Source organism: Chaetodon trifascialis, chromosome 4 (assembly GCF_039877785.1).
Source record: "Chaetodon trifascialis isolate fChaTrf1 chromosome 4, fChaTrf1.hap1, whole genome shotgun sequence".
NCBI classification, from domain to species: Eukaryota; Metazoa; Chordata; class Actinopteri; order Chaetodontiformes; family Chaetodontidae; genus Chaetodon; species Chaetodon trifascialis.
The window spans coordinates 10,087,965-10,112,907 of record NC_092059.1 but is presented as its reverse complement, the minus strand read 5'-3'; the positions used below and the strand labels follow the sequence as shown (position 1 = coordinate 10,112,907).

The window sequence follows — 24,943 nt, the reverse complement described above, 5'->3', positions numbered from 1 at the left end:
ACGGGAAAGTCAGACGTGTATCTAAGCGTCAAACGGGAAATTACTGCCAAACAGAAGCAAGATGAACAGTACAATGATACATCGCTTGATCGCCAGTTGTTTGTCTGAGACAATTTATGAATGAATTCAAAAGATGATGTCATCCAACTTAATGTTAGACTTCGAGAATAATCGACAACATCCTACAATGGACAGTGAGATAGGTATCATGTCCATCGACCAGGGAGGAGAGTGGGGTAAGCGTCGCTTCACTACACTTCTAAACTGTCGTACACATAGAAGCTAGCGTAGCTAACAGCTAGCTACTTGTTGAGGTAAAGATATGACTAATAAAAGTGTCCACGGGAAACAATTTGTGACAAAGTTGTCGTGTCAAAAACACTCGTAGCTTACATACTTCTGAGGTCGGCGTGGAACTTGTGTTTCCATACGTTTCAAGCTAAAGTAGTTAGCATTAGCTAGCTTTAGATGATGTGATGATGTAACTTGGGCATGTAAATAGGCAGCAGTGTGAGTGGAGACATAAGCCATTCAACACAGAGCACCTATCTCACACACACACACACACACACACACACACACACACACACACACACACACACACACACACACACACCTGAATGCATGGATCATATACAAACTATGCGGAAAAGATTATGTTTGTGTTTATATTTCTGATGTTATATAATTAGTCAGTGTACATTGTCTGTACTTGGAAAAATGTGTTTTGTGTGTATGTTCTTATGTTCTATTATGACAGAAATTGGTTCATTGATTAGCCTATTAGTACATTTATCACATAAGTTATACAATTCCCCAAGTACACTTCATATTCATGCAGAAACTGCCTACAGCTGCACAATTATCTGTTCCAATAAATCCATGTACAATAGCTTTTCTCATTTCCAGTTCATATCTAACATAAAACCCTATCAGACCATGACGGCTTACACTTTCTGCTGGGAGATGCATTGAAGTGATATGAAATGTTTCACCAGTTCTTCCAGTTTTTCCATGTATTATTTTGATTGTCAAAGGCTCGATTCATCTTTTACTTAATCTGAGGTCATCTGATTTGCTGTTGTGTGCTGTATCCTCGCTGTTTCACAGATATCAGCCTGTTTGATGAGCTGGACAACCTGGGAGATGCAGATGAGCTGCTTGAGGCCCTGGAGAATGCTGGCTGTGTGAGTTACTCATTCTCACCATATGCAAAGGAAAATTATTGACTGAAAAGAGAAGTCTTGCGTGAAATGCAGAGCTGCAGATCAGGTGCATCGTTAGATAACATGGTAGCACAGTATGTGATGTAAGGACATGTGATACAGGAACAGCAGCCCCCCACAGGCATTGTGTAGGTGTCAGCTATACTGTCGGCCATAACAGGAATTATTACAAGAGTTTTATTGACTGCTTCCTGACCCTTTGAAGTTTTCTGCCTGTTATGTACGACATAAAAACGTAACAAAAAGCACAGCTCAGGAAAAAATGATAATTACCTGCACAGACTGTTGGTCAGACGTTGTCTTTGTTTCCAATCTGCATTGTGATGAGGTTCACTGTTTAAAAGGTGTGTGTTTGGTTTCTCAGGCCAGTGAGGGTCCAGACCTGGACTTTGATATCGACATACCGCCGTGGAATGCAGTGGACACAAGCAGCACCTGCACAGGTACAGCAACACATGTTCATATCTGTGAATGTGTACTAGTGGTGCTATATTTCTTGAAAAATGAGAGAGATTGTTATCAAATATTACACTTAAATGTTTTGATGGCTGCTTTGTGGTTGGTTTTGCAAAGACAACAGGTGTAGCTTGTTAATTGGATGTCCGTTTATGGTGGTTTATGCTCAGTGATGAAGGATATACTGTAGAAAGTGTGTTAATGTTGAGTTCATAAGTGAGAATACACGTATAGTAAACCACATCCGTCTGCTGCTGATGAGCCCACAGCACAAATATAACATTCGCCTACTTCTTTGTCCTTGCGTGTCCAGATGGTGAGGTGAGCGTGGACTCTCTGTCACCTGCTCACACTCTGAGTTCTGTCCCCTCTCCTTCCTCTGTGGAAGTGCTGTCTCCATACTCCCTACAGGTAAGTCGCTGTTTTCAACTCTTTGTCCTTCTCAGTTTTTGCTATTTGACTTGTATTTCCAATGCAAATTTGACCATTCTGATTGGTCGGGTGTATTTGCATATGTGCCCCTTTTGCCCAGTTTTCATCCAGATGGCGTCCAAACATTGACAGCTGCTCTTTGCTTTTGGATACCGGCACACACATACACACTTGAGACACTTATTAACAAAAGCCTTAAACACCTTGTCACACTAATAATTTGCTGCCGCTCTGAGCTGTGCTCCGCCCCCTCGTTAAATAAAAGGTGCTGACAACTTCAGCCACATTAGCATAATTTAGCAGGCAGATGTTTTCGCAGTGTGTCAAAACAAGGACAAGGGTTACGTCTTTGTCTGGCCACAGCGCCCGTCTGGACACATTTGTCTGCTAACTGAACCACCCTGACTGAATCCAAGGTCACATTTGTCTACGAGAGTCTTTTGTATAATGACAAGGACACTGGATTCATATTTCATCTGACGTGTCTCAATGCACAGCAAGAACTGTTCATACTGTAACCTAATACGTAGACTATGAGTAGCTTCAGGAAGAATTGACATGATGGCTCATACAACTGCAGCAGCAGAATAATGGACTGAGTCAATATTGAGCAGCAGAACTCAACATTTACTGTATATCAGATGTCATTTTAGTAGACACTGAACTACAGCCATGCTTCTGTTTACTGTCGATGTCTAGAAAAACGAGGCCAGCTATCTAGTAGACACAAGTTTTGTCTTCTCGCCCATTCAGGATGAGGCCCTGTCTCCACAGTCGCAGCTCTCCCCTGTTTCAGTCAGCTCGGAGTCCAGTGGCTTTTCTGTAAACTCTGCCCTTGCTAAGAAGGCTCCAAAGAGGACCAACCAGACCACAAGAGGTGAGGAGGCCTCCACCGCTGCACGTCTGCTTGTTCCGCTGTCATCTATATTTGTCTGCTTTGTCAAAAACCAGGGGAAATTCTGCACCGCACTCTGGGTTTGCTGAATTCTGGGATATGATCAACCAAGCAAAGAGTCTGTCATTAGAAAAGATCTGTAGAAGAAAAAAGCTTCTTAAAAAATACCCTGACTGTAAATGTTCCCACCTGAGCTTTCCTGTTTTCTTATCTCACTCCTTCCACCCCGTCCCCTGACATACACGCACATGCACCAGCCAAGCAAGCTCAGCCAATCAAGAGGCCGATTCAGATAGGCCCGAAGGTTTCCATCCAGCCCAGACCGCTGATTACAGCTGTGCCCTTGGCTCCTGCAGCAGCTCCCCTGCAGGCCAAGACAATCATCCTCCAGCCGCTGCAGGCCACTGTGCTGCCTGTGGTCAAACCAGCTCCGGTCAACATCCAACCAGCGCCCCCTCCAGGTCAGTGCTCACACTGCAACACATTCAGACACATCGTGTCACACCACACTGCATTGCATCAGTGCACTGCGCTGGATATATTGACAAGCAGTGTGTTGTTCTTTACTCAGAGTATTCAGTCATTCGTTTAAATTCACAGATGGCATGATTTTAGTGATGTTTGACGTTTCTGATGAATATGGTTGCAGTTCTTGTTTAGACAATAATGTCATTGTTGTGTGGTGGCCAGCAGATGGTGCTTTAACTTAGTTTTTGCTCATCTGTGATGTTCCTCGCTGTCCTTCTTTGCTTCATTGTCAAACATCGATAAGTACATCAGACAGTAAGATGTTCGATGTTTCTATTTTGCATCAAAAATATGTCCAAATCTGGGCTGCATTTGAGACAAAACAACACTGGGAATCAGTTATCATGAGCATACAATCAAGAGAGTTTGTTTCACAACCCACGTGTAAACCATAGGCTATTTATAGGATGCTGTGTGACTTTGTGTGTTCTGTGCATTAAAGAATGTCTTGTGTTGTTTTGTGCTTTAGCCTGCCCCATGTACAAATTTGATGATCTCTGTGTGTTACATCAGCGGCACCTAGGCCAATGTAAATACTTATGTCATTCCTCGGGACTCTAGTGGGTGGAGTATCTGACCTCTGTAAACTGAATTTGAGCTTGGCTCTCCTGTATGCCTGGTATTAGCCAAGATGGCAGATTGCTGGGGCCAAGAGATCCAAGTTTAAGACCCCAGATGACAGTCAAGTCTGCTCAGTGTTCAGTCTCTTTGGTTTAATCTTACAACATTCATAGCTGAGTAAGCCGTGCGCATCAGGGCAATGGAAGAAAGAAATTGGAGATATTTACTAATGAGTGCACATTTTATAGAGTCTGACCTGGGCAGTCATGTATTTAAGAACAAACAGGCTGACAGGTGTTTCTAAGGCTTTTAATTTCTTTTGACTTTCATCCTCATGAATTGTTCTTACAGATGGTGAGCTTGGGAACAAGACACAGCGTTGGCACCACACACATTCATTAGCAGCACTGACTAACACTTCTACACGATTAGCACTGACAGGTTGTTTGGTGTTGGAGGTGAAGGCGGCCGGGTCGGTATGAGGACTGGCTCCTGGCACGGTCTCACTGGGAAGCATGGGCGACACACTGGGAGGCTCATACATGAATGGGACATTTATTAACACAGACAATATTGTGTTTGTTGGGGTTTTCTCTAGTTTCTTTCTTTCAGGCCATAATCCATTTTGAACGTGTGCACACACGCATGTTTATGTGTGTTCATGTACATAAAACGAAAACACCTCTCGTCTGGAATGTGGAAGTTTAAGACCACACGTGGGGATGGTTAAACATCTTCCCGTTAAAGACAAGGGGTTAATGTAGGTCACCAGAGGTGAGGGGGCGTTCAAGGAGCTGAACTGGACCATCTGCAACAGGAAGCTCTTTCAACAGCAGACTGATGTGGCTTCCAGCTTTTCTGGAATATTAGCTTGAATAGTTTTGTTTTGATCTGATGACAAATGTGGGATGAGAACATAAACAGAGGCGGGAGAACAAACTGACAGACACACATAATCACAGTCAGCGTTAATCAACGTTAATCATACAGTAAAAGTATGATTACAGTATAGCTGAGACCTGTAATTTGAAAATGTCTATGTGTTGCGTCTCTTTCTCAGGACATCCTATAGTGCTGTCTCAGCCGAGCCAGGTGCTGCAGATCCAGACTCCGCAGGCTGTCACCGGCAATGTGGTCGCTATGCCAACGCTCAGACAGGACAGGCCGGTCCACGTCGCGGCTCCTCCGGTGGTCTCTGTCTCCCTTCGAAGCCCTTCGTCAGATGATGATGTGAGTCCCGTCCACGCTCTTTCTCACACGCCTTCCTACCTTTCACTGTTTAGCTGTGCTGAGATATTAACACGGAGGGGACTCCATCTGTTTTTCTCTGGTTACACGTTCAACAGAAGTGAGGTTGTTTACAAAGAAATCAAGTCCGTAAATAGAAATGTGTACATGAAGTTAAGTACTGTCATGTCTCCAAGCTGCATAACTCTAAATGAGCATCTGATTGTGCAAACAAAACGTCAAACACAGCATCACTGACATCCTTAACAAACATTTTGTCTGTGCACACAGGAGTGTAATTAACACCACCATGATTCGTTTGCCCTCACTGGACGAGCATCTCTGTCCTTCTATTTCTCTCTGTCTCATCTGTAGAAATTTTTGCTCACAAGCTCCTCTTAAGGCCATACTCTGTAATTTTCTGCCTAACTAAGACTGTGCCCAAACAATTTATTAGACAAGGCGTCTTCATAGGACTAAATGGTTCCTTCAAGACGTGTGTTTGTGTGCGTGGACATGCGAGGACTTGCCTGTGTGCACATGCATGCAGCTGCATGCTTACGGGTAGGCCGTTCATGCCTATGAGGTAACTATGGTGTGATTGCCGTGGTCATGCTTGGACTGGATCCTGTCCAACATAAACGCTCTCATCTTACCCTATTTTTAGTATTTATTTTAATTTCACAAACCATTAACTTTAATTTCTGCATAAAACGTGAAAATAAAGTGTTGAAGTAAGAAGTTTATACATTTTTTTAATTTATGAGGGTCAGTGTTTTTTTTTTTCCACACCGAAGGAAAAGTTATTACACCGCATGGACCGCATCAGTCGCTTCTCCCGGCAACGTTTCTGTATGCTATCAAATTTAATGGTTTTTACATTGTCATGGAAAAATGCTTCCTCATTGTAACAGTAAGAAAAACAGTTGAGCTCAGATTAGGTGATGTCATGTTTTGAATACACAAACGGATGTTTTCTGTGGGCTGTTTTATTTGTTACTTAGGTGCTCTTGGTAGATTTGTACTAAAAATGTAATGAAGTGACTCATTCATTTGTTGATCGTCGTCAGAACAATAGCCCGTGAACCTCGCTGGTTTTCGTGCAGCCGCAAACAATCCACAGATGATTGTTTTTGGCCTCTGCTTTGTTTGTACCTGTGGGGTTTTATTGGAAAGATGTACATTATGCAATCATAGTTCAGACAGTTGAGTGGTGTGAGAGAAGGACATCACTCTCCATGTGGATGACATAGGGTGGGGCCTTCTGTGTTGCATTCAGAGGTGATGTCAGGACAGCTGCAGTGCACAGGAGACACACACACCAACATGCACAGTGAACACACACTCTGTGTAATGACAGTACAGGACAGTACAGAGCTCTCAGGGAGTCTTGTGAGGTACTATTAGTGCAACAGGGACCGCTCCAGAGGTTTAAAAGTTAAAAAAGAAAATTCAATTACAGTATGTTTTGTTTCTGGTACAAGCTTGTGGTCTGTCAATAAAACCTCCCCATATTTTGTGCACACTGGTCTTATTTTGAGTGCAAGTCTGATGTTCTTTTAAGGACCTGGGGCTCGTTTGTTGGCCGGCGTTTCTGGTTCTCTTCTCTTTGTTGCTTGAATGAGCTAAAAATGCTGTTTCTGCGAGTCTGCGTTGTCGGACTGAAGTCAGAAAGCTGCCGTGGCTGTCAGCAGCTTCAGTGTTGTTTCAGGCTTTGGCCCCCAGCGCGACAGTTCCTGATAACTTGCTCTTAGCGAGCTGGGAAACATGTTCTCAGAGCCTGAGAGCAGGACTTCCACATTGACAGTGTTTTCCCAGCTCTGACGTGGCAGTGAATTTGCAAAAATGCACTATTCTTCAAAAGGGTAGCTTTTTTAATCAGGGAGAACCATGTGTGTCACATGTGTGTGACATCCCCAAAAGATATGCAGCCATTTCTGCGGTGACACATGGACGACCACAGAAAACGGATCCAATTTTCAGCCATTATCATCTTATAGGAATAATCACTGTGTGACCCCGAGGCATTACAAAAACATTAGTCATAAGCTAATGTCACAATGTTCCGTTCTACCCATCTGCTCGATGTATTCTGACATTAATGATGTTTTCCATCAGGCTTTTTTAATGATCAACCTCAACTGAAATTTCACAAGTGCTTGTTGTTTTTTGAATGGTAATGGTTGACCTCTGGCTGTAAAAATAGTCGGCCCCAGAAAGGGACTGAGAGGAACTTGTCCAATTATCATGGGCATAATCGAGTCTGGAGAAGCACTTTCTGTGCCAGACCTCGAGAACAATGTCGAGGAATTCCAACCCCCGGTGGCCAGAACAAACACGCCTCTCAGCCGTTTGTAAAGCCAACCGAGTCAATAAAGTTTACTGTAGGTGATTAAAGGGGAGGGACTGGACACGTTAATTGTGAGGGGGAAAATAAAACTTGATTTTTGGAGCTGAGACATCCATTAATTTCTCAAGAGAGAATAGTGGAAGTTTTTTTTTTCATATGTTTTAGTGAAGGTCGGAACAATTTACTTATATTGCCGGATTTTTGTCAAATCAGCTACTTAAAGTGAGACTAAGTTTTGCTAAATGATGGCCACTGCAGAAACAAGTTAGAAGAATGTGCTATTTCCCCTTGCAAAAGCTACACAACCTCGCTTTAAACGGACTTGTTGTTTCCGTGGCCCACTGAGAAGCTCTTGAGCCGCGTCATGCTGTGTGAGTTCGGACCTGCTGCAGCTGTGCTCACTTTATAACCTCACTGTGGTCTCTCTGCAGCACAGCGCTGGGCTGGGGGCTGTGTAAAACGCCTGTTAAAAATGGCATGCCAGTGCCAGGTGTGACTGCGCGTCGTATCTACTGTATGTCAGTGTGTGACACTGTTGGTCTTGTGGACAGTACAGGATTTTGGGCTGTAGTTAACATATATGAGCCCGGGTTTTAAACGGCTGCTAACGATTACATGCTTCAGACAGGTGTTGTGCAGGGTGAAGCATTTGCGACAGCTGTAAACAGCCATCAGGGATTGGGTCACTGTAATGTAATGAGCTCCTACACAACCGGGGATTTAGCTCTGTGTGAGTGTGTGTGAGGCCAGCCTGGAATCGCAGGCCTCATCATATCCTCCCATGAGTAACATCGGAGGATTTAGAGGAGGGGACCACAGGAGAGGATGGCATGATGCAGAATGGGAGGGTGTGCCGTCCCTCCAACGCTGAAGATGATGCTTCCGTGTCGGTTTTATTTTTGCACAAGCGTTCCGTGTGCAAAGAGTTCAGTTAAAGAAAAATCACCTTGAGAAAATTCCTTGATAGCTACAAGGGAGTTTGATTAAAACCATCTCAGCTCATGACGTGACACCAGGTTGTTTATGATTCTTCTCCGCTGACTCACTGTTTTGTCTCATTTTTCAACGCTCATACAGGGAAACAGCCATCATAGGCGCTCGGGGCGTAACAATATTGTGTCTCGTCGACGACGAGGCTCTTAATTTGAAAAATTAGCCAACTGATGTGTTGAAAATCTGTTGAACATTTCATCGCCATGTTTTTGTCACCACATCTGGTTGTTTTTATGCCACAGGAAAACTACTGTGAATGCATCAAACAAAACTCCTTTGTTTCATTACCAATGAAACCTGCTGAACTCTGAACCCTTGAAAAACCAACTGAAACGAACCTTCGCTGCTTTTGCTCTGCACCTACGTGTTTAACCCCCAGCACTCGCTGCAGTGAAAATGGAGAGTTAAGCACCTAAAACATGAAGTGCAAAGAATTCAGCGTCACAGGTCGACAGTTATTTCACCTGTGGAACGCGTGCACAACCATAGGTGTTTATGACCTACAGTAAAATCAGGACATGTTTTCACCCAAACTTGTTAAACTCCCCTCCCATTTGTACAGGTTAACAGTTCGCCTCGCACTTCCTCCAGGAGTAACCCGTTAGATGCTGAACTGGCAGAGCAGCGTGGCGGTCAGGCACGCTGCGACCTGTTGGATTGTCAGCTCTTGTTTTTTCTCTCTTCACCTGCATTCATCCATTGTGGAGGAGAAATCCTCCCTTTCAGCAGCAAGCAGGGGGCCGCTGTGCAGCTCTGCAGGGGCAGCTTGCTCATGGGCACCATGGCAGGTGTTTTTCTCATAGAATTTTCCCATCAGCACTTGAATCGAACCAGCAGCCATGTTTCCATTCAAAGTGAGGTTAATTGAGACTCTGCCACTCTGCCTTTTTGTTGCCCCCGCCCCACATTTTCCTTCTCAGCCTCATTTCGGTTGCGATGTGAAGTTCCCCCTGCTCTCCACTCCCTGGTAACTGCTTACTTGCAGCGTTCCCAGGCTCGGGCTAGTGGCACAGCTCCCAGATCTGTGCTGGGAGACAGAGGGGTTTCTCAGGAGACAGAACACAAATACAGGGATCCAAATAACTTAATCACCAGAGGGGCTATTAGGTCCAGGATCTTAGAGGCTTACCCTGGTGTTTGTGTTTGGAGAAGGGCAGTAGAGGGGTAGCTGGGGACTGGATGGTCGATGAAGGTGTTTGGATAATCATCACAGCCGTGGGTCGCGTTAATTTGCGATAGGTCACATTAAGATATGCGCTATTTGGGTTTGCGTACAACACTTTGATTTCATTTCTCACATCACTGACCTTGAATGGAAGGAATCCCGTTGGTCATTCTTACTGGAAGCAAGCTGTAGAACTATTCTTGTTTATTTATTCACTCGTCTGTTTATTGTTACATTTTTATTTTCACATGTTTCGTTTTTGCTCCCCTTTTCAGAGGATTGGACCGACTTAATTAAGCCATGAATAAACAAAACAAATTCTAAATGGAAAAATGCTGGATATTGTCTATTTGTTAACCGATTACAGCAATTCAGACTGACTATAGACATCCACGCATCCAGACCTATAACATGTATAGCGCCTCTGTTTATGTGCCGCAGACATGGACCCATTTCTCAGCGTGAGACACACTCTGTAAACACACCTTTCTTCACATATAGGATAGAGGCATCGCAAGCGACCTCTGGACCTCTCAGAGGATGTCAGTGTAAATATTTTCAAGCAGAAGCTCGATCGTGTGCACTTTAGGGCTCTTTGGGGCCACGTCAAAGCCATGATTTGTTGCAGAGGTGTCGTTGACCTTGTGAAGCATCTTGAACATGTTTACTTATTACTCTTCCACCGTAGTAAACTGGAGCATCAGCGGTCGCGGTGTTCCCCCGGTGAGAGTCGACCCTGGCTTTTATGTCTGCGTTTTTCTTTCACGCTTCTTTCATCTTTTTACTGATGGTTTCTGTCTCTCTCATGCCAGCGTCCCCCTTTTCAAATTCCCACCTCGGTGTTGTTCAATGTACCAGTACACCCCGAGCATGCATGCCTAAATGTGTGTATCAGTTTCTACCTACAGAACCATGTGTTTGGGTGGTTAGGGTTAGAAAAACCATATGAAACCTCACGTGAACGAACAGCCATTTTTACCCAAATGCTCATGAGAACATAGATAAACATGATGTCACAGTAGTGAGAGAAAGCTATGATCTACAACCCAACAGGTGGCTCAGGGAAGCGTTTCATTGCACTCTCACAATAACCGCCCCACTTTCCTGTTTGGATAGGTGTCGAGCGGACACATCCACGTGTGATGAAACGCACGACTTGACGTGACTAATGACCTGTGCCAAAATGTTATTCTTATGTCTCCGTTTCTGTCTTTGTCGCCCCCTCGCTCCAGTCGAAGATGTCCCAGAGGCAGCAGCGCATGATAAAGAACCGCGAGTCGGCGTCGCTGTCCCGGAAGAAGAAGAAGGAGTATCTGCTCTCGCTGGAGGCTCGCCTGAAAGTGGCGTTGTCTGAGAACGAGGCGCTCAAGTGTGAGAACGGTAACCTCAAGAGACAGCTGGAGGGCCTGCTGAGTGAGGTGAGAGGCTAAAGCCACAGAGCCGCTAATTGTTCCACGCAGCTTACACTTGTGCACAGAAAGAAAAGGTCTTTGATTCGTACCCCGTGATTCATATCTGTCATTTGTAGTTTGTAATTTAATACGATGTCTTTCTCGCCCTACAGCACAGAGTACTAAATGCAAAGGCCCCCAAGAGGAGAGCTGTGTGTGTCATGGTGGTGTTGGTGTTCCTTGTGCTTAACATTGGGCCAATGAGGTGAGTGTATGAGACATCCCTCTCTGTATGTCTTTAAGTGTCCACTCAACAGTTTGATTCAGTATTAAAAGGCGAAAGAACGGCAATGATGGCAGATACACGCTGTAGCTGAAGATGTAGGAAGATCACTGGTGTCACTGCACCGGAGTTTGATTCCTGAAGGAAAACAAATGGGAAGCCCCATGACTCATTGTGGGAATTACGCCTCTCATGTAAGCCATTACGCAAAAAACGTTTATTGAAAACAGTGCAGAACATTTCCCATTGAAGCAGTATGTTCACGCAAACCTACTTCACCCATATTTCATATGACAAAGTTAATTAACACATGAGCCAAAATATTACAGCTGCCAAGTAGAAAACTATCATCTCACAATTTTTCAAGTGATTTAGACTTTATAATGTTGTATATCTCATGAGTTGACAGTGGTTTCCCTGTAAAGCTTTAAGCAAAATCACCTGTGTGTAATAATCCTGTGGTACAATCCAGAATAATGTGGTCCAGTAATGCCCATAGTGTTCAAGTCTTGCTGGTAAAGAAACCGACGACTAATAGCTCATCCCTGCCAAGTGGCTCTTGTGTGTATGTTCCATTCCTCTGCGTTGTTGCCAGAGTTTATAGAGCTTTGTGACTAATGGGTGAATAAGCCTCAAGACACCCTGATGGGCTGGGAGGAAAGTAAACATTTAGCACTTGCGAATGTAAAAAGAAAATCATTTCAGGCTACAAAAGACGTATAAAACATTTTGTTTATAGCAGTTTTTCTTATCTCTGCTTGTAATATTAACAACGGTGACAAATGAAGAAGCGTTATGTAAAAGTGCACTGGGGAAAGCGTGCTGATTCCACCCAGCTTAGCAGATGGGAAGGTTGTGTAATTCGACAAATTCATGTAATGATGAATTCTGTTCTCATATTCTGAAAATGTTTGTTTTCTCCAGGGAATCATTTTCTCCACAAGGATGCGAGCGTCTGCTTGTTGCACTCGTTGGCTTTGAAAGTCTGTGTGCGCCCTGTGGTGGGAATGTGCTCTTTCGCTCCTTCTCCGGAGCTTAAACATGAAAACGTTTCCTAGGACCCGTGAATGAGTTTGCTTTTGCCGACTCGAGTGGTATTCACAGGGGCTGAGGTCTCTGTGTGCCTGTACCTGTGCTCGCGTCTGTGTGTTTTGTGTCAGGGCTCTCCTTTGGAATGTGAAATATGCCCGCTTTTGAGGTCAGATCCCTTTGAAATGAAAATGCCACCCAGTGTAGTAATACCGCTGAAAGAGACTGTGTGTATTTTCACTTGTGTGTGTGCCCCAGTGTGCTTTGGACTTTGCAGCAAGATCAGAGTTCAGATTCTGTGCACAGGATGTGGGCTACATGGAATTCAGCAGGCTTTTTAGTACCCGTTTCTTCTTCTTCTTGATTTGTTTCCTGCATCCCAAGCGTGCTGATGTTCCCTCACCTGCCTCGCTTCCTCACCTCACCTGTCTTGTGCTTCACCAGTCTGTTTCAGGGAGGCTCCAAACATGACGTTTATTCCACGCAGCACAGCGGCAGACACCTGTTGGATTTCTCCTCGGAGGCAGAAACTGATGTCGTGATAGGCCCCGATCCCCTCAGCGGTGCCCCCTCTGAGATTGCAGACAGGTAATGAGATCACCCCCCCCCCCCCCCCCCCCCCTTCCCGCACACACACCTTTCACAACACAACACCATGTCAGAGGACCAGGATGCACCTGTGCCTGGTGCAGCTCATTACGGCACGTGTAAACATGTGCGCCTGCCGGTTACCAACTCTGTCCAAACGTCTGCCTTTCAAATGCCTGCAGGCCCCTGGCTGGTTGGCCAGCAGTTGTGCTTTGAGTAACAAGGTGGGAAATTGGGGTCAGGCCTTGTTTGACATCCAGTTTTATATTGCCAGTAAAGGTTTATTTTTCTAAAAGGTTATGTATTTTTCTTTCTTTCTGTAAGTGCAATAGAGGCCCAGCAGTCTCATTCGTAAATTGCATAAATAACATTCTTGTTTGGTACATTACCTGCACCCCCGTGTCCTGCAAATGATGTTTTGCAAGGTGGTCAGAGCATCTGATGTTTGCATGGCATTGCCAGTCTGTGTTTTGTCAGATCTCTGCGTCTGGTATGTTATATGTTAATGCAAACCATTCAGCTGTAGTATCAGGTTTCCCCACCAGCATTTAACCAGGCAGGAAGGAACGTATTAGCCTTTACAAAAGGGGTGACGGCACCAAATGCAGCAGAGGGGAGGATGACTGGCGAGATATGCAACCTAATCTTGGGGTCCCACTGAACAGGAAGGTGTGTGTGCGGGAAGGTTAATACGGGCCCCTCGGTTAGAGTTATGATCAGGCCTCTGCAGTTTGACACGTCGTCTCAACGAACCATTTCCAGAGTGTTTAGAGACGGCGTGGTCGACGCGTCGGCTCTGATCACGGAGGCCCAGGGGAAGTATTACGTTGGTGGCAGACATTTTGCTAAAAAGCCCCCTGCAGGTGGGCACTGCCTGTGGACAGTCTACATCATCACCTCAAGCAACATAATCAGTCATTCAATGAGGTCTGACAGTCAGTAAAGTCAAAGTGACATATGAGGAGGAAACAGGGTTTGGCCTGCAGAGAAATGCTCAGTTCTCTGTAGCATGTTTGACAATTCTGCGCTGGATTTAAAGCAGCATGTGGATGTGTCGCTCTTCTTCTACATTCAACTGAAGCTCTGCCACCGCTGCTCAAGTCACATTTCAAGAATTTGAATCAATATAACTCATTAGTAACCAGTGAAATTCAACAGGGATGTAAGTGTCGCCACATTGAAGCCATGCTGGTTTCTTTATTTGGTGCCTTTTTGCTTCACTCAGTCCACTCTGGGTGTTTCACCTCCGTCATAGGGCAGGCAGCCATGCTGGCTCTCGGTTTGCATTCAAAGCATATTCACAACATGTGGAAAATATTTTTAACAGATTTTTTATTATGAAATTCTTACATTGATTTGAACAGCCTTGTAAACTCCCTTTTCCCCGTGTTTCTTTTTCCTCTGTGCTGTAGCTCTGAGGATAAGGCCCTGATGGTGGTGAAGGATCCCATCTTCCTCAGACCTCCTCCCCCCTGCCAGCCTCCTATAAACAGGACCAAGTGCTTCGAGTAAGCTATTTAGCATATCACCTGCTTTTCTCCTTTCACATAAGAGCATAATACCTCGCAGGGCCTGCTGAAATAGCCTAATGTCCTTTGATTGACAGGTTGGCGCATGAGCTGAGGGGTTGGGTCCACCGTCATGAAGTGCAGCAGATCAAATCCAGGCGCTCGAGTAACAGCAATCACAAACCCACCAGGACCATTCTGGTAAGTCACAGCAGCGTGTTTCAGAAAAGGGGAAAACACATCTGATGGGCAAAAATGTGCATCATCTTCAGTGTTTGCAGCAAAGCTTACAAACTAAACTTGTATTTTAGGCCTTTGCTTTCAGTTCAAAGTTTTTTTTGGCAAAGCAAAGCCTCTCTTTCACCACTGTTTCACCTCCCCTCACACCTTCCCCTTTTTCTGCCTCTCGTTTCTCTTTATTGGGCTGAGTTTAATCCGGCAGCCCTGAGAAAGTAAACACAACACTTAGAGGGGAGCTGTAGGATTAGTCCCCCCTGCTCCTTTTTTCCATCATTTTTTCAAAACCTGTCACACAAAGTCTCGTCCACGAGGAGCTGCCCAGTTCACATATGCCCGTTCTTCATTTCACCAGGAATAGAAATGTAGATTATATCTCACCTGCATCGAGCTGTTTTCGCTCTACGGACACACATAAGTCTTTATCTCTTTTCTTTACAGTGCTGATCGTTTGGGACCTGAATGTGTGTGTGCTGATATCTGAAAAATGGTCTATTATAATGTTTTGAATGGAGCCTGTATTTATGTGTGGGACGGCGTTGCCAAGAGTTGATCCTGCTCTCTCTAATGGTTAGTTGAAGTGAATAGAAAGAGATTAAAGCTAATTCTCTCTTTTTTTTCCCGAACAGAAAACAGAGAATAAAGAGGCTGAGGGTGCCCAGATTGTGACCGTCCAGTACACCGACACCACTGAGGAGAAGTGAGTAAAGGCCTGTCGCAGTGCCTTTGCGTCAGATTCACTTTCACATTTTCAGGGTTTGTTTCTTACAAGCGGCTCGACCCATACGAAGCTGCACCGAGCACTTTTTGACAGATTTCAGAACAAATACGCAGAGCTTGTGTACGACTGCCTGTGTGGCAAACCAGCACTTTGTTGTAAACGAAAACCTGAGCTGTAATCTGTTGAGAGATAGAGACCGGAGTGTTTATGGTCAGCAGGATCCACACAAAGAGATTATGTAAAGGGACTGTAGACATAACAAACGTGTATGTTTGATTGTTTTAAAGACCAAAGTGGGTCTTTAAATGGAACTGTAAAGGGAAATAACATTTGTCTCTCTGTTTCCACATCTTGGCCGTTTGTCCCCTTTTCAGCTTTTTCTGTCTGACCAATTTATGATGCAGTGATTTTAAATCATGGACCTTGTACACTGCTGTGGAGGTTTGGCGGTCAATAAGAGTCTTTTCTGCTGCCCCGTGTACTTCAGATCAGACAGATGGAGTGAATAGTTTTTTTGGCCACCTACAGTTTTTTTTCCCCCGGTTGTAAGTCTACGAAGGCTATGAAACGTCCAAATCTCCAGGACAAAAGGGGAAAAATCAGTTTCAGCAGTTAACCTCTGCAGGGCCACCGATTGGCCAGAGTGAGCGTAAGAAAGAAAAAACATTTTGAGCCAGGTCGCAGAGGGATTGCCCTTCATAAACGTTTCTATTTTGGTTTTAATCCTCATGTCTGCGACCATCCTGCCGCGTACATTATCTTTACAACCAATCAGAGCAGACCCGGCCTCAGCAAAGAGTCTGCCAAAGCTTTTAGCCTCCCCTGTGTGTTAAAGCAGTTATGAAACAAGGGAAGAAGACTACAGAGCTGCAACTAATCAGCATTTCATCAGTCCATCTGACGATTATCTTCTTGATAGTTTGTTTACAAAACAGAAACTCCTGGCCATTATGTAACAGGCTAAATCCCAAAGAGAATCAGAATCAGACTCTCATGTGAAACAAGGAAAACCGGTGAACTCTCTTATTTAAGCACCTGGAACTAATGCAATGATATGAGTCAAGTATTTAAAAATATGATTCATCTTTCAATACAGCAACAGAAAGAAAAAAAGCTTTAGGTGACTAAGATGCCCCCAAAGACTGCACTTCCCTTCTTAGTAGGTAGTGCGCGTGCCTCACAACAAGAAGGTCGGCGGTTCGATCCCCGGGTCGGGCGGGGCCATTCTGTGTGAAGTTTGCATGTTCTTCGCGTGCATGCGTGGGTTCTCTCCGGGTACGCCGGCTTCCTCCCACAGACCAAAAACATGCTCATTAGGTTAATTGGTGACTCAAAATTGCCCCTATGTGTGAGTGTGAGTGTGAATGGTTTTCAGTCTGTATATGTTGCCCTGCGATCGGCTGGCGACCAGTTCAGGGTGTACCCCGCCTCTCGCCCGTCGACAGCTGGGATAGGCTCCAGCCCCCCCCCCCGCTACCCCGAGAAGGGATAGTCGGGTATAGACAATGGATGGATGGACATTATTGTTTTTCAGTTTTCCTCACCTTTGTCCGCCACCGTGTTTCTCTTTATCAACAGGAACCCTGGCAGTGAGCTGCAGGTGTACTACGCCCCTCATCACACCTACGGTGACTTCTTTGACGAGCTCAATCGTCGCGGCGACACTTTCTACGTAGTTTCTTTCCGCAGGGTAAGTTTCGTTTTGTCTGCTCCTTTGCTCCGATTCGAGAGGAGAAACAGGAGCTGGCTCCCGCACGGCGGTCTAACTGATCACATCAAGTAAAATTAATGAGATTTCGATGTCAGTTTTCACTCATATTTGTGCCAGTTGTGAGATTCCTTTTCCCACACTGACCTTTAAAAAGTGAGAAATTAATCATAGAAGGAGTGACATATGAATCATAAATTGTATGTAATAATGTAATAAGAGATGTTTGATTTGAGAGGAAAGTGGAGTGTGAGGGAGGGGTGAAATACACACACCCATGGGTGTAACGACCCCTTTTCCAGTCCAGTTTCCTTCATCCATTGGCAATTATCAAGACCATGTTTTAGATTTTCAGGCAAGACCACATGTCACCATTAATCCACGTGGTCTTTATTCATCTGACCATTTTTCCATGTTTGAGATTGTGAAGCTGGTTTTAATTTTCCCTCTTCGTATGATTAATCTTGGACTTCATATTCAGAGAGAGTTCTTTGATTAGTTTGGGTTTTTTCTGTGAGTGCTCTCCCTTCCTTTAAAATATAAATGCTGTGTATTCATAGAGCCCCCAGTCTTTTATCAGAATCAGAATTGGCTTTATTGGCCAGGAGCGCATGCACATAAAAGGAGTCTGACTCTTACTTGCACAGGAAATAAGACGTTCTCTCATTTTCAAGTGCAAACCAAAAACAAAAGAAGAAAACAAACACACTGAGGGGGAGAACCTTTCCTCTCTACCATTCTCCATTATATTTTGTGTTTATTGTAGGAAGTTGCTGTGCCAAATAACACATTTACTTCCTCTGAAGTGAAGAAACGTTACCAAAAACACATTCGGTCGCTGTTCCAACAAGCTCATATGATACTTGTCACCTCTGCATACTCTGGGTGGTGTAAAGACCTTAAATCCTTTGGATTGCTCAGTGGGGCGGGAGTTTTGAAGCATGTGGTCAAAGATCAAGACCCCTTGTCAACGAGCAAGTCGCAAAGCTTTGGCTCTGAGTTGGCATGGCGACAGCAGGGACAATGGTAACAATGGTGTATCCGAGTCGAGGGCCTCTACGGGTCAAGTAGCCGTCCTTCAGTTCCTGGAGGCTTTGTGTTGCATGAGTGAGTGGCGAGGCTGTTTTAGTTCATCCAAAATGAAAGTAACTTTGTGCTGCGTGTCTTAGAGAGGAACATTTACAGAGAGAAAAAGTCTTCATCAAACACAGTGAAACACAGTAATAGATGGTGATTCTTGAGCTTTGATGCAGTTATTGAATCTCATGTTGAAAAGTGCCTGAAGGCAACACTTGACAGATGGAGCATAAAAATACCGGAATATAAGATTAAATTAAAAGAATAATAACATTTTTCGTTTAACAAATAAGGGGAAACAGGTTTTTAAAATCTTTTTTAAAGCTTTGATTATTTTGATGCGAAGATGCTAAAGATTATTGATTAATTGTTTGGAACATTCCCATCTTTATGTCTAAAAGTCCAAGACAAGACAGAAAATCTTCCCAACTGAGAAACCACAGAACTGTTTCTTCAAAAAATGACATATGCTATTAATCAATTCTCAAAATAGCTGCTGATTAATACAAATCGGTGTATGAATCGTTCTGACTTTGGATTCTCTTCCTTTCTTTTTGCTCATTTCAAACCAAAGGAAAATATCTCAAGTCCTGCCTCTTCACACGCTCGGCCCGTTTTGGGTGTGATTTCTTTTTAATTGAATGCTGAAGTGGGTTTTAATTAGCGGGAAATGTTAGAGTAATCAAAGATTCACAGCAGAGAATGACAAAAACAGTTCAAGAAGCACCAAATAGTAAAAACCAGGCCGGTTCCTCAGTGTGGCCTTTTTAATTCTAACAGACGTTTGTCAGCTTTTCTCACTTAGTTTATTTGCCTGTATTTTGTTTCCTGGGTTTCAGGGTCCGTATGTCAGCAAAAGTGGGTGTGCTTTTGTGTTTTTGTTCCAGTCAGTATGATCTTATTACGAGACTGCCAAAGCTCTGGATTACATTTTGAATTTGTTTAGATTTTAAAGCCACTCTCTACCAATTTTGACTTTTGTCCCTCAAGGCAACAAGTTTTCATCATGGCCTCGCCAGCCTTTGAGGTCACTCTTTACAGTACGTAGCCTGCGCAGAGAAGGCCGTGCGTAGGTCAAGGTTGCATTTAGCCCTCAGCAGATACATCGCTGCCTGTGGCTTTGTTTAAGTGTGAAATGAGGTGAGGCGATGGAAAACATAACAAGAGCAAAATATGGAGCTGCTCTTACTCTCCCGTCATTTTGCGGTCTTGCTTCACTTCACTTGTTGTTGTAGCACCTGTGGCTTTATGTAAGTGTGCACTGAGGTGAGGTGGTGGAAACACTGGCTGCTTTCACTGCGGGCCGTATCCAATGAGGTTTGAGGAAATTTCACCTGTTGTCATGGCAGCTGCAGCTGTGAGTGTTTGCCAGCTTGACAAGCTCGCCGGTCCCCTGATGATGAGTAGTAATGTGATCTGTGTTTTCCTGCCACCCTCCACACACAGCCAAGGCACCCTCTCATTCATTTTTAGCATTCAATACTCCCTTTGGTGGCTCGTAGCTTGTCCTTGATTGCTTGCAGTGCCGTGACCATATCTCACACCAAATCCTTTAGTCTGAGGAAACACTACCAGGCAAAGGACACAAGATTGTAGTTGTAGATTGAAGTGATATGCAGAAGTATCCCTCATATGTTCCGTTTTTCTTAAAATCCACATCGGTATGTCTCCTCATATCTCATAAGTCTTCCACATTGCCTCTTCCTGCACCCTCGCTGAAATCCCTTTCCAACCCCAGACCGTACTCCCATCTGTCGTCACCTTAACACCCCTCATTTTTCATTTCACCCAAGCAGAGTTTTGCAAGCCAGGGGCGATGGAGCCGACCAATTTTCAGTTGGTGTCTTGGTGGTTGGAAAGAACAATATATAGGATCTTAAAGTCAGGATATCTCAGAGTCCTGAGAGTCCCACAGCTTTATGGAAGTGCAATACTACATTTATGGAGTGCTGCTTCAACTGTGCTCATAGCAGCAACTCGTTGTTTGACGTGGTCCAGTAACTTAAGAGTTAATGATATCCTCTGATCTCCATCTCATTCTTAAATCCCATCAAGTCATTTTCTGAAGTGTCTCGATTCATAATTTCCTCAAGCAGAAACTGCGTCATGCAGGTTTCATTCACTGGCTGTGTTATGGGCTTGTCTGAAATGTCCAATAGATGTGTTTCATAGTTTTCAGGTCATGTAGGGTTTCTTTCACCAATCTTAATATTAGTTCAGTTAAATGATTTAAGTCATAGCCTTTGAATCTGGAAGAGGAGCAGCAGCTGAACACTGCCATTACTCTCGGTGTGTGTGTATGTGTGTGCGTGCGTGCGTGCGTGTGTGTGCGTCACATGTGTGCATGCACATTAGCATTCCTCTCCACCACAGCTCCCTCTGAGAGCATGTGCTCAGATTAAAACCTTCCCTCTCATTATCTAATGAGTTGCACAAAAGCTATTTTAATGGCTTTAGAAACTGAAGATTAACAAGTTCAATTAGTGTTTCAAGGGCCCAAGCTGACAGTACTGAAATTAGGGTGGTTTTAACTGCTTAGATGATGGGGCAAAGCGTGAAAAAAGTGCTCAGCTTGAAGAATAGTGTTGCTATCAAGCCCTTACTGGAAATTATTGCCTCATTCTCGGACCTTTTAGCCAGATTATCCGGATAACTATTGCATCATTGAGAACTTCAAGTAGTTAATGCAAGTCCTTCAATAGTCCTTCTCCTCAGAGTTATAAACTCTGCTCCAATTCTTGATCAGCAACGGTATCCAACCATTTATTGGTTTCCAAATGAGTCGTACTTTCCTTTTGATGACCTTTTCTTCTTTGTTCTCAGGATCATCTTCTGCTTCCTGCCACCAACCACAACAAAGGACGTCGACCCAAGATGTCTGTGGTGTTGCCAGCCATGAACATAAATGGTATGCACTGCAGCACAGACACAACAGTTGGGGAGTTTGGTCACTCAACACAATGCAACAGATGAGAGGAAAGCTGGGTGCAGATTAAGAAACACGTCTCCCCACAAGAATGCATGACTTGTGACCTGAGACACTAGAAAAACCTTCTAGGACCAAAATAGAGCACTTTTGCTTTTGCGCCTATTAAGGTGATGCTAATCTCTTCCAAAATCTACCTCCTTGGACCGAGAGTGTGCGTTGCCGGTTTGACTTAAATCAGTGTTTCTTTTTATAGATTTCCTTTGCCAAAAAGTTTCTTTGACATCTGGCGTCTTGTTAGTAGACTGTTTTTGCTCTCTTGCTCCCTCTGAGCCCTTTGTGGTTTCTGCCATGTCCTGCAGCCTCTGATTATACTTTCTGTTGCATTTAGCAATGTTGTTAAGTGTCTGCACAGCCACTGACCGAACCACACACAGACACAACCGTTTAAAAAGAAAAATAGCTTTTTCAATGTGGTCATTTGTTTTGGCTGTAATTGTTTTTTTTGTTGTCGATTTTGTACTGAAAATGGTGAAGTTGAGGCCTTGGCAGAGATTTGTGTGTTTTCTTAGCTGTACTTAAATTAGATGGAAAATATTTGTTATCGTAGTGTTCAAAAATAATGAATTTAGTTGAGTTTTTTTTTTAACAAGGACAAGAAACGTTATTTGTACAAAGTACCCAAAAAACATCCAAGCCAGTATCATTCAGACCTGTGGTTCAGTCTAAACTGTGCCACCTACAGGCACAGAGAGTAATAGCATGCGCAACTTTGACATGTCTGCCACCTGCAGGCAAGTCAGAGTTTTGCAGTTACTCTCTGTCGATTGTGTTTTAGGTTTTATGCTTTACTTTTCTGCTAAATGCTGGTGTATGGTCGTTTTATGTCCTCTTCAGCCTGCTTAATATGGGTAGCTAGGTAACTTGCATAAAAGTAATTTTTTTGTCATATTTGCTAAAACTGTCTCTATGCCCAGACAGCAGTACATGTAACATGTAATCCGTGAAAAAAAAAAAAACAGCTCCTTTGGTCCCACCTACTGCTCGTACTGTGATTTGCAAGAATCCACCGTGCCCGGCACAAAACAACCAATCAGAGCCAGAGGAGAGTCTGAGGGAGTGTCTGACATCTGTCAATCACTACTCACACACGCTGTGAACGACCCCCTCCCTCCTCTCATGCTGCCAACTGCCGCTCAGTCAAACAGCTCTGTGAGCGGCGTCACGAGGCTAGTGAAAGCTATGGCGGAGCAACAGCCACCCGCAAAGGAGAAACTGCCCATACCGCCGCTGCCAACAACAGCATACACGGCTAAGACAACAAATAACCATAAAGCTAATATGGTGATTGTTACAGTAACACTCCGCAGCACATACGGTATATTAGTGACTGTGATGTAGCAGCTGCTTCCGATGCTAAGGCTAACGTTACTGGTTGTCACGGCAGCCGCGCAGACGCCGCAGGGAGGAGGGGCTTGGAGGCAGGGCATGAGTGCAGCGGAGAGAGAGGGGGAGTGACATGGACTTGTGTTGGTTCAAATTTTTAGGTCTGCTCTCTTCTCGATCTTACCTGCTGCAGCTCTAAGGTATGAAGTCATTAGTGTAGAATTATTAATCTCAGCATTCACTGTCATTGTCGCTCATGATGCAAGCGATGAAAAATCAAATCACTTTGAAGCAATTACAGGACCTCATCAGATTATAGAGCAGCTCATCTAGACTGCTTCATTTCCTCTTTAAGAAACCATGACCGTCCACAGCTTGTCATAGTGGCTGGCAACGAGAGCGCGCTTGGTTTGCGGTTTGGGTGGTGGTTTCCACTCGCACATTAAGGAAGCAGTCCTGCATTTATTTGACCACCTGCCCTCAGAAACAAACCCATCCGATTGGTTTTAACACTGGCATACATGAGATACGCCTCAGCCTCTGAGCACTTTACTGGCACAAACCTTGGGCTTTTATTTGGCGCGTGTGTTGCCAAATTGTTTTTTAGAGATAATTTAAGTATACAGATGTTTCTGATTTCCATGAGCTCATCACAGCTTTTCTCCATGGCTCTTCGATCTGCCAGGTTATTGATACACTGTGTCACAGACTTCAGTGGAAAGAAGTCTTCTGTCCAAAAACTGCAAACTTAGTTATCAGGTGTTTTGATTTTCACCAAGCCTGTGGGACAGTGAAGTGAAAGGAAACCTACTCAAGGGAGACTGTGTTTATGGAGGGTGTGAGCAATTAGGAAGACAGCTTGTTGTTACTGGCCGTCGACCTGACATTGTTATCAGAAATCTGCTCTTCTGTTATCTCCTCTGTTATCTCCCTGCCTTGTCTTTGTCTCAAAGCACCAGAAACTGATTTGATTAGTGATTCAACCAACTCGGAGAGGAGTGAGTCAGTGGAATATGAGCCTCTTACTCAGCAGGGAAGACATGGCCATTGGGAAATAACTTTTTTTTTTTTTTGCCTGAGAGGGCGGTGTTTGAGATGAAGATTGATGAAGGTAAACATTGTTCTTGGTTGGTCTTGTCAGGGAGGAATGTTAAGGTCCGTGCCGGTCAGATGGCCCATTGAAATAGCAGTAAATAGTGAAATCCAAGACCTCCTTTTCAGCTAATTGTTGAAATGGGCAAACAAAGGTGGCATTGAGGGAGAGATATCGGGTCTGGAAAGGTTCTTTTTTCCTCAAGAAAAAGGTCCTCGATTTGCATGATCTGTCATGGATGCCTGCAGTTGGCTGCAAATTGTGTTCACCCGTGGTTTGTACCAAAAGTCTTTTTCCTGCTTGTTTAAGGCGTGAGTGTGTTTGCATCTAATGTGTTGGCTGGATCATGTGGTATCTTTTAGAGAGAGGACTAACAGTAGTTTTTTGTTAACACAGATGTGCGTACAGTAGCTTCTGCCTCAGTGGCCACAAGGGCTTCTCCTTGTTGGTTGGTTGGTCCTCGTTGACCTGACAGCGATAGTTAAAAACCAAGCCAACACAGGCTGACATATAAAGTGGTCGGCGGTGATTCTCTGGTAGCGTAACACCCGCGTGGTCCTCCCTCCTTCAACATGCGAAGCCCCATGTGTCACCCAGATGACAGCCTTCAAGTAGCATTTCAGATTTATGTTGTCTTTGTTTGCAACTTTGAAGTGATTGAGTGCAAATGTACATATTTCGCTGGGCGAGACCTTTAGCGAAGCAGAAACACTGTCCTCTCTTCTGGAGCACGATTACTCCGCAGTGGAGGATAATTCTTTCCAGCTCCCTGTTGCTGCCGCTCTCCTTTAGGAATGCCTTCCTTCTCCAGTCGCTAAATAGTTTTCATCTGGAGGAGGTGGATAGACTCTGTTAATCTGCCGTGAGCATTTGGTCTGTCTTGGTCAATAACTGAACATGGAAGATAGAGACTTTGATGTAAGCCATCGCCTGTTTCTGTCTCGCTGCGTGTCCACGGGTCAGGGGTTCTCTTAAAGTTACTTGACCTTGACGTTCTTGATTCTCTCTGAAAACATATCTGGCTGAGCAGTGGCTCCTCATAAGGACTGAAGGGTGTGTTTATTTAATGATCGTCTGAGTTTGAAAGGAGTTCAATCAAGTGGAAGCGACATGTTTGGAGCAGAGGAATGTTTTGGAGATGACATCATTTACAGGTGGATCGA

General features: G+C 44.3%; 1 protein-coding gene across 1 annotated transcript in view; it reads left to right on the top strand.

Annotated features, from left to right (window-relative positions):
* The window catches only part of atf6 (activating transcription factor 6), a 31,109-nt gene continuing 6,166 nt past the window's right edge, over window positions 1–24,943 (top strand). Inside the window, exons 1-15 of the mRNA XM_070961139.1 lie at window positions 1–236; window positions 1,111–1,187; window positions 1,591–1,669; window positions 1,996–2,093; window positions 2,868–2,991; window positions 3,267–3,470; window positions 5,159–5,328; window positions 11,066–11,251; window positions 11,398–11,489; window positions 12,981–13,124; window positions 14,537–14,632; window positions 14,731–14,833; window positions 15,499–15,569; window positions 17,169–17,280; window positions 21,199–21,283. Coding sequence (XP_070817240.1) covers window positions 134–236; window positions 1,111–1,187; window positions 1,591–1,669; window positions 1,996–2,093; window positions 2,868–2,991; window positions 3,267–3,470; window positions 5,159–5,328; window positions 11,066–11,251; window positions 11,398–11,489; window positions 12,981–13,124; window positions 14,537–14,632; window positions 14,731–14,833; window positions 15,499–15,569; window positions 17,169–17,280; window positions 21,199–21,283 — 1,744 coding nt within the window. The 5' untranslated portion in view covers window positions 1–133. The remainder of the gene's footprint in view (window positions 237–1,110; window positions 1,188–1,590; window positions 1,670–1,995; window positions 2,094–2,867; window positions 2,992–3,266; window positions 3,471–5,158; window positions 5,329–11,065; window positions 11,252–11,397; window positions 11,490–12,980; window positions 13,125–14,536; window positions 14,633–14,730; window positions 14,834–15,498; window positions 15,570–17,168; window positions 17,281–21,198; window positions 21,284–24,943) is intronic.